At 35.5% G+C, this 8,920-nt stretch overlaps 1 protein-coding gene across 2 annotated transcripts; it reads left to right on the forward strand.

Annotated features, from left to right (window-relative positions):
* The first annotated feature begins 5,927 nt into the window (after nt 1-5,927).
* Nucleotides 5,928-8,328, forward strand: LOC110912797. 2 transcript variants are annotated; one of them, XM_022157610.2, is made up of 6 exons: nt 5,928-6,030; nt 6,979-7,119; nt 7,224-7,271; nt 7,364-7,421; nt 7,505-7,642; nt 7,866-8,328. In XM_022157610.2, the coding sequence occupies exons 2-6, from the start codon at nt 7,040-7,042 to the stop codon at nt 8,154-8,156; spliced, it is 615 nt and encodes a 204-aa protein (XP_022013302.1). In that variant the 5' UTR covers nt 5,928-6,030; nt 6,979-7,039; the 3' UTR covers nt 8,157-8,328. The 2 variants fall into 2 exon arrangements, with proteins under 2 accessions (XP_022013302.1, XP_022013303.1); XM_022157611.2 differs by having other exon boundaries at nt 5,941-6,030; nt 7,007-7,119.
* The last annotated feature ends 592 nt before the right edge of the window (nt 8,329-8,920 follow it).

The following is an 8,920-nucleotide window of genomic DNA, read 5'->3' on the forward strand; positions in this document are numbered from 1 at the left end:
GGTGGTTTACATCGATGTTGATTTAACTGTTTTCCGGTGGTTTTGATATTTATATATGTTAACTGAAAATTATCATTATCTGGATGGCTAGTCCAAGAATCTTGGTTCAAAATTGCAGTCTTCTTGTTTTATTGTTTGCCAGAAACAAAAAAACATAATTTGGAGGGTGAATGGGGTTGAAGATAAAGGTGTTCAAAACTATCCGTATCCGAAAATCCGATCCGAAATATCCGATATCCAAATCCGAAATATCCAAAAAATCGGATATCCGAAATTCGGATTCGGATAGTGATTTTCAAAATTTTCGGATATTTCGGATATCCGATGTGACAACCCTCACAAAACCAGGTATCCGTACGAATTAATTAGTATTTAATTACTACTCAATTACTGTGCTTGCTTACAATGGTAAATAAACTTCTACATGATTTCTGAAATATATATAACCATGTCTCATACTCTATTTGCTGTTACTCTATTATTTACATACAGAACTTTAGTGACAACCTTGATGTACCAAAAGCACAGTAGCACAATTAACGTATAACCTATTAAACGTGCTAACATAGCTAGCACCAGGCAGGTACTGCCTCTAAGGCCTGTATGAGCCAGAGATAGTTTCCTACACTAGTAGTGAGTGTAGGGATAAGAGGGTTGTAGAACTGCGTCACTAGGAGATAATTACAGTGACCGGATGTGCCTAAAACGTACCCTAAGTACAAAATTCAGCACTTTAATTAAAAATTCAGCATTTAGCTACCTAATAAAGTGCCAAAACATGAGAAAAATATTACTAGACACTTTCCAAAGTGTCGGGAATAAGTTGTGTCACTAAAAATAATATTTACGACACTTTAAAGCTTTGTTAAGCACTTTAACGGATCACTATCCAACCGAACAACCGGACTATACCCGGAACATAAAAATATTGCCATCAACATTGTTTTTCTTTTTCTGAGCCAGTTAGGGTCCCCGAATAACCTAACACCCGCTACAATGCATAACATACTAATAAATGGTTTAATCTCCTAAATATCTAACTAATACTTACATTTTAGTTGGAATCTAACCATAAGACCCCCCCCCCCCAACCGAATTTTTTCACCATATGTGACCCCCATGTCCTTTACTTGATTATTTAAATCTTGCTTGCCTAATATCAAGGGAACATGAGAACCATTGGTTAAACATGAAGGTTTTGTCTATAAGAGCAATCATTTGCACACCATAACTTTCACCACACTTATCAACAACACTCCACTCTCTCCCTCTCTTTGAACTTTCGACCGAGAGCACCCACATCCATCCATCATCCTTTCGATTTCATTCAACCCATTCCATACAACTACAAGTGCTAAGGATTGCGTATAAGGAAGCTTGGTGCACTCGGATTGTGAAGGACCTCGCTATATTGCTTTTATCCACCCGATCTTCGACTAGTTTCTTCCCTAGCCTCGAGCTAGTAGTAAGTGACTCTAAACGCCTTCTTGATCTATTCTAAAGTGGTTAAAATGAACTTTGTCGGTTAAAATTCATGAACTTACAAGATGACACACTAAAAGTTTACTAAGATGTTAAACATGTTGGATAAAAACTATGAAGTTGTGTAAAACTTGTGAGACTTGTTTTGTTGTGATTATTTAGTGCCGATCTATGTTAGTAGTAGCTCGGATCATCATCTAACCCGGATTAGTCATGTTCATGAACCATGACTTAGAGTATGTTAAAGTATGAAAAGGGTTAAATGATGAAACACTACTACATACTAAGCATGAACTTGTGTAAAAGCAATTTTCTTATGAAATAGTGTTCAAAACTAGTAGATCTACGGATCTACAAGTGGTATTTTCAAAGAACCAAGCGTCAAAAGAAATCATATTTTCTAAACCGGGTTTTACGTGAACAAGAGTGATTTTTGTAAACACACAAGTGTGTAGACACTTGTGTAACACAAAGTTCTGACAAAAGAACTATTTTTGTAAATGTTGACAAGAAGTTGTAAAGATGTAACTTCTTTAAAAACGAGATTTTCAAGAAACCGAGTTGATTTATACAAAGATCCACTAAAAGTAATGGAAAATTTCTACATATTTTGGATAAACCACAAGTTCATGTATGTTTGAGATTTACATATATTTTGACTAGTTTGATGGTTTGAATACTGTTTATTGTTGATTGAGAAAATTGTTGATTTGGATTTTAAAAGAAAATGATACGCTTGAAAGCGTGGCCACCTCCAGTTACAGGGGAAACTCTGGTGATATTTTTCCAAAAACCTAACACATGAAAATATTTTCATCACAAGTGTTATAAATATATTTCTAACTTGTTTTCAAAAATGTAAATTTCGCCACGATTTTTATTACAAAATTTCTAAGTGTCGAAGGTGGGATTTTCACAAAATAAAACGTGATAAATATATATTTGATATATATATATATATATATATATATATATATATATATTCATAACAACACTTGTGAGATTTTTATGATTATTTTGTGAACTATACAAATATTATTTTTAGGGTAAAAATAATATTACCGAAGGTTAACAATTCCAAAACAATACGAACGCCTTCACAATAAATATTAAGTTACAACGGTATTATTAATACCACCCGATCTTTAAAACATAACTTTTTGTATTTTCAGAAAATACGCATAAATGTGTATTTTGACAAGGATATTATTTTGGAAAATTATGTGAAATAAAATATAATATTTTTGGGAAGAATACTTTTATTTTGGAGTTAGAATTAAAATATATTTTAAGTGAGACTTAATAATATATTCCGAAGATACAGAAACGCACATGTATTAAATCCCCCATCCTTGGGAAGGAAAATATTTACCAAATATTTACAAAGTGTAATTATGAAATAGTTGTCTAACTATTTCCCCAGAAACTTAAACCTTAAGCTAAGGCACGGCCGTCCGTCTAATAAAGTTAGTACGTGTAGGTCGTCGCACAGCAGATTGATCAGGAGATTTACTTGATAGAGACGCACCACTGTGAGTTCATGTCCCCCTTTTCTCTTAACTATTTTCAGTTTTCTAAACTGCGGGGGTGAAATACATGTTACTATGATTACAAGTACCTTTTTTACATGGTATGGTTAGCGTAAGGAGGGTTATTATTTAGATCATGTGAGTGGGTAGGCGCAACTTGAGGCCATTAATCCTCATTGTAGGACCGAGGGACAGTAGCGGTAGATCTATCTGGGTGTAGCGAGCCCAGCCCCAGGCCCAGCGTAACGGACCTCGGGGTGACTTTGTACCCAACGCAAAATATGCTAGGTTTGAGTCTTCCTACTTGCACTTCACACATATCAATGGCCTTGCAAACCATTGGTGATCTCTTTTTCCTTATTTGCTACATACCAGGATTTTTATACTTACAAAGGTTTTACTTACTCACTACACATGAACTTGCTCAACAATTTTTGTTGATTTTTCCAACTTACATGTATTTCAGGTAATTAAGGATCTGGCATGGTATGCTACGTTTTCACGCTGCATAAGAGAAATAAGGTCATCCAAGTTTAGGGGTCGTGGCTCTTGCCTGGACGAGCCACAGTTCTTAAACTACGTCCGCTTTATGTTTGTTGTTATAAATTCTGAACAATGTTTTTATGTTATTAGGTTGTAATCTCCGTTGCATGTGTCAGCACTTTAAAACAATGTTGTGGTACTTTTATTTTGAAATTTAAATCAATGGATGATCTGCATGGTTTTATTTTCATATAGCTTTGTTATGATTAAGCTATGGTATTAAGAAGTCACACCAAATTAACCACGCTTCCGCAAAGCCAGGGTGTGACATCCGAAATATCTGAAAATTTAATTTTCATTTTTTTCGGATATCCGAATATCCGAAAATATCCAAAGTATCCGAAAATATCTGAAATATCCGAAAACTTAAATTCGGATATCCGAAACTATCCAAAATATCCGTTTCCGAATATGAAAATAATAATAAAAAATAAAAATTAAATAAAAAGTTGGATTTTCGGATATCCGATTCACTATCAAAATCCGTATCCGAAATTTCGGATACGGATTCAGATAGTGAAATCCGGTATCTGAAAATTTCGGATATCCGATTTTGAACACCCCTAGTTGAAGATGATAGTTGTAGTGGGTGGGTCTCACATAGATGGTGGGAATGGGCTGATTGGGTGAGGGGTGGAGTGGGGACCACACACATAATTATTTTATATATCTTTTAATGTTTTAATTATTGTTTATTAACTGTAAGGGTAATTTAGTAATTTCCTACCAACTTAACTGAGTAAACTAACAGATATCCACTTTGAGGATTATTCGAGTAACAACCATACAAATCATAGGGACCAAACATACTATTTTAAAAGAGTAAAATGACTCGATAGTCCCTGTGTTTTGTTCAAATTTCACCCTTAGTCCCTAATTTTTTAAAATTACACTCTTGCTCCCTATGGTTTGCTCAGTTGTTACCCGGATAGTCCCTAAAGCAGATGGATGTTAGTTTTCTCAGTTAAGTGGTTGTGAAATGACAAAAACGCCCTTACTTAAAAAATATATAAATACACTAAAAAGAAACTAATTAATCATTTAAACTCATGTGGGCCCCACCCTCGACTCTTCTTCATTCTATCAAACAAAATCTGCAGTTCATCACCACCATTACCTCTACCACCGCCGGCAACCATCACCGCCACCATTACGACATTACCCTCCACCACCGCCACAAATTATCTCAGAGAAAGAGAGGGGGAGTATTGTTTGGACCTCATATGATGGCATTGGAAACAAGAATAAAATGCTTGCGTGATTCAACTATCAACACCGCTGCTTAATTACTCAAAACTTCAAATACCAAATGCATATTTCAACGAATGACAAATAAACCCGCCTAGCGAACTCAAGTCGACTTCAAATTTAATCTAACGCTTACATCTATGTTAGGATAAAGAAGTGAAATCAAAATAAGCATTCAACTGTCTTCAATTACAAGAAACAAATTTGTTTACCTTTTATTTTTTTTCTTTCTCTTAAACTGTCAAGTCTTCAATTAGAAGAAAAAAAAATCTAAAACAGATGAGTCATTACAACAATTGCTTTGGAAAATGGTGAGAAACGATGAATTTTAAGTTAAATTTGCAGTGTAGAAAAGCTGAAACAGCATGTGTGAGCATGATTGTTAGGATGGCGTGAGGAATTGAGATATTTTGGGGGTTCTAATGGTGAAAAGGGGATAAATGGAAACCCTAGAAGGTGGTTTACGTTTGAAAAAAAGGGAAGTTGGTGTATGTGTGTTTGGTGTTAGTGTGTGTGACAGAGAGGAGAGAAAGCTATTTAGGATGGGAGAGATAATGAAGAATGTAAAGTTGCAGACATGAGGTTTGGGGTTGTGTTTGACTGAGGTTGAAGATGAATTGTTGGTAAGTGGTAGGGTCCCAAAAACAATAGTTAAATTTTTGTTTTAATAATTGTTTTTTAATAAGTAAGGGTAGTATAGTCATTTCACACCAACTTAACTGAGAAAATTAACCTTCATCCGCTTCAGGGACTATCCGAGTAACAACTAAGCAAACCACAAGGAGCAAAAGTGTAATTTTAAAAAGTTAGGGACTAAGGGTGAAATTTGAACAAACCAGAAGGACTATTCGGGCATTTCACTCATTTTAAAAAGGTAGGAACTTATGGTGAAAAATGATAAACCAATATGGATCAAAACCGGACTAAAAGCCCGTTGTGGGATCCCAATAGTGTTAACTTATGGTTACTATTCACTGCATGTTTGGCTTAACTTATTTTCAACTTTTAGAAAAGTCCTTTTGGAAACAAAAAATCAGAAAAACATGACTTTTGCCTTTGGAAAAGGACTTTTGGGCTAAAAAAGGAAAGGCAAACACCAAAAAAAAAGACTTTTGGGCATGTAAAAGGACTTTTTTCTTCAAAATAAGGAACCCCAAACATGCACTCAATATTCATTCGCCATAATCTTCTTCCTCCTGGCGGCTGTTGAGCGTTTGTGTAGTCCAAGGTATTCTCTCATCCTCCTTCACATCTGAAAATCGCATCACGAATTGTGGCAATATTAGTTTTAGGGCCCTAAGAATATTTTGTTTTCATTGTTCGTACGTACGGAAGTTTCATATGAAATATCTAGCAGAACTATACCTAAAACGTTGTTATTATTCTGGAATCTGTAGTTCTTGGCTTATCAGTATGGAATACAATGTATTGTACTTCGCCGGATTAAGACCTTTTTCAAGTTAACGAGTTTTATAATAGTTGCCATTCTGACCCGTTAGACTATTTTGTGTTACCCCATTCTTTGAATGATGGATCTTGATTGCCACCTATAGAATAGATATAAGACTTTCAAATTTATGCCCCATTCCCCCTAAAAGGTTTATGGGTGTTAGGTTACAGAAATGGAAAACCCTCTGCCATTTTTGTTCCAACTGAACAGAAAAGTCTGTAGGTAGTAAGTAGCTAGGTTGACTGCAACTTGTTAGTAGTATAAGCCTATAGGGGTATCAATATTGTTGGGTTGGTGAGTTAACGGGTTTTGGTTTGGCGTGATGTATTTATTGATGACCCAAACAGAACATGTATTTTTATTCGTGTCAAATACATCAATCCTAACCTAAACGTCATTTTAATCATGTAGATTGTAACCCAAACGCATCCGGGTAACTTATTTATCTATACCAGTAAAATCGGTTTTAAATGAGTTGGAATCAAGTTGTAAATGGGTTAAAAAGGTTGTACAGGTTGAGCTTATAAAAATATATATATATATATATTTTTAAGTCTAATTAAACAGGCTAAATAAGTCAACGTGAACACAACCTTTTTTATTAAGCGGGTTAGAAACGACAGATTGTTTTCGTGTTATGGAGAAGTTGTCGCCTCTATATGTTACTATTCTGTGCTGTTGCTCATCCGATATTCTTTTTTTATTTTTGACCTCTTATGCTGACAGTATTCCTGATTAAACCCTTCTCTCGAAGGAGCTTTGCATCATATTCACTGTTCAATGCAAGATGCGGGCTAAAAACAGAAACAAAAGTGCGGTAGTTTTGCCTCAAAATTCCCCGGCTGACCACATTTTTCGACCGCTAAAGTAAATTTTCATTTCTTTTTTATTCATTTTACTCATGTTGTGTTGATTTAGTTCTTATGTATGCTTGCTAAATGTGATCTTAATACGGTATGCATTTGTTTAAGTTCTTATGAAGGTCAAAGTCTCCTTCATCTTCTCAGTTCAATTCAGAGGTAATAAATACATTGCAATAGAATGAGATTTATTGTCCGTTCAGTGGTAGTAAATACACTGACAGATAAAAATTTTCCTTTTTTTGGACCAGAGAAATTAAGTCAGCCAGACTTGCGGATCAATCGTTACCTCATAAAATTTGGCTCAAGGTTTTATTTTTTCCTATTATTTTTACTTATATTTTATAATCTTTTCTGATTTTGATTAATGGTCTTTTGATCTTGCTTATTAGCAACAATTTTCAATTGGTGTCAATGATGTGACCCGTGTACTTGAACGAATGCCAGCGGTTCATGGATCTATTAGCTCTCCCCTACAAAAGGCCACTTACTGTAGTCGTAATGCTAAACAGCCTCCCCTCCGACTTCAGGTTATTTACTGTTTGGACTCGGAAATACTGTTAAAGGCATAACGTGTAGTCTGTAATCCCTTGCCTGGCGCTAGTTGCTTTACATGGTCTAGGGTATTGCTGGTAGGGGTGTGTATTTATGACACCACGCGACTTTGGAATTAGTCTAAACGGGTTCAGTCAGTTTTGGGTCGAACCCACAAACACGTTTAATAAAAAAACCTAATTTGCTACGTAATTACAGGCCATTCTTATAGCAACCGACTGTAATCCTCGAGGACTTACAAAGCATCTGCCAATCCTGGCCTCATCCAGGGAAGTGCCTGTCATCTCTGTGAAAGACACGACAGGTGGATCGTTTAAGTTGGGTGAAATTGTGAATTTGAAGACGGCTATGGCAATTGGAGTTAAAGCTAGAGGAAATTCAATTAACAAGATGATAAGTGAGATTCTTGGAGGTAATGATTGTGGGCCCACGAATGAAACAAATGAGGAGGTGTTCATACAGAATCCACAAGCTTTGTTAGAAGACTAGACCAATGATTGAAGTTCAGTGGCGGGTTTGGTCTCCCTATTGTATTTACTTGTTTATCTGTTGACAGCTTAGTATACTGTTTGTCGGTAAAAAAGGATGATAACTTCAAATATTAGCATCTTTTACCATTTGGTTAAGACTCTGAATCTGATATACATTTTTTGTTTGGAAAGCTGGTTGTAAAGTGTGCTGATATACATCTTCTAAAGGTTGATCTCTTCTCATGTAAACAAATAACCGAGACAAAATTGATAAATAATGGCTTTAATTGTTCTAACAACCCTACTAAAGACCTGCTAATGACCAACTATACTTTATGGACTGTATTATTTTGTTCTAATGGTTACTTAATCATACTATTTGAAATTTAAATTAATCTTCACCAAATACCAACATACCACAAATATCTTTCATAAGTTTAAGTTTAGCCCATAGTACACGACTGCAGTTGATTCCCATCAGAAGAAACAAACGCTTTCGAGTTATTCTTGACTTGATTACGTCTATCCGTGACATTTTCTTTGGTTCGAGTTTCTATATCCTCCTTGTGACCACCGCTCTTCGTTTCCTTGTCTATGACAATGCGGACATTTCCAGGAAGACGTTTGCCATTTGTTTTGGCGATTTCATGCATGATCTGTTTTACCTCGAATGAATGACGTAGTGAAAGGGAGCATGAACACAAGGAAGAAGCAATGTAAAGATAGGGCCATGATTGGACTATGTAAGCTATGCCTAAAAGGAGCTATCCGGCTGAGAAAAAG

This window comes from Helianthus annuus, chromosome 15 (assembly GCF_002127325.2).
Source record: "Helianthus annuus cultivar XRQ/B chromosome 15, HanXRQr2.0-SUNRISE, whole genome shotgun sequence".
Taxonomy (NCBI): Eukaryota; Viridiplantae; Streptophyta; class Magnoliopsida; order Asterales; family Asteraceae; genus Helianthus; species Helianthus annuus.

Bases quoted from the DNA above. Each gene is read 5' to 3' on its own strand.
- LOC110912797 (XM_022157610.2), top strand. From the start codon at position 7,040: ATGCGGGCTAAAAACAGAAACAAAAGTGCGGTAGTTTTGCCTCAAAAT. The intron at 7,120-7,223 runs GTAAATTTTCAT...CATTTGTTTAAG, and splicing joins CACATTTTTCGACCGCTAAA to TTCTTATGAAGGTCAAAGTC. The intron at 7,643-7,865 runs GTTATTTACTGT...ACGTAATTACAG, and splicing joins AGCCTCCCCTCCGACTTCAG to GCCATTCTTATAGCAACCGA.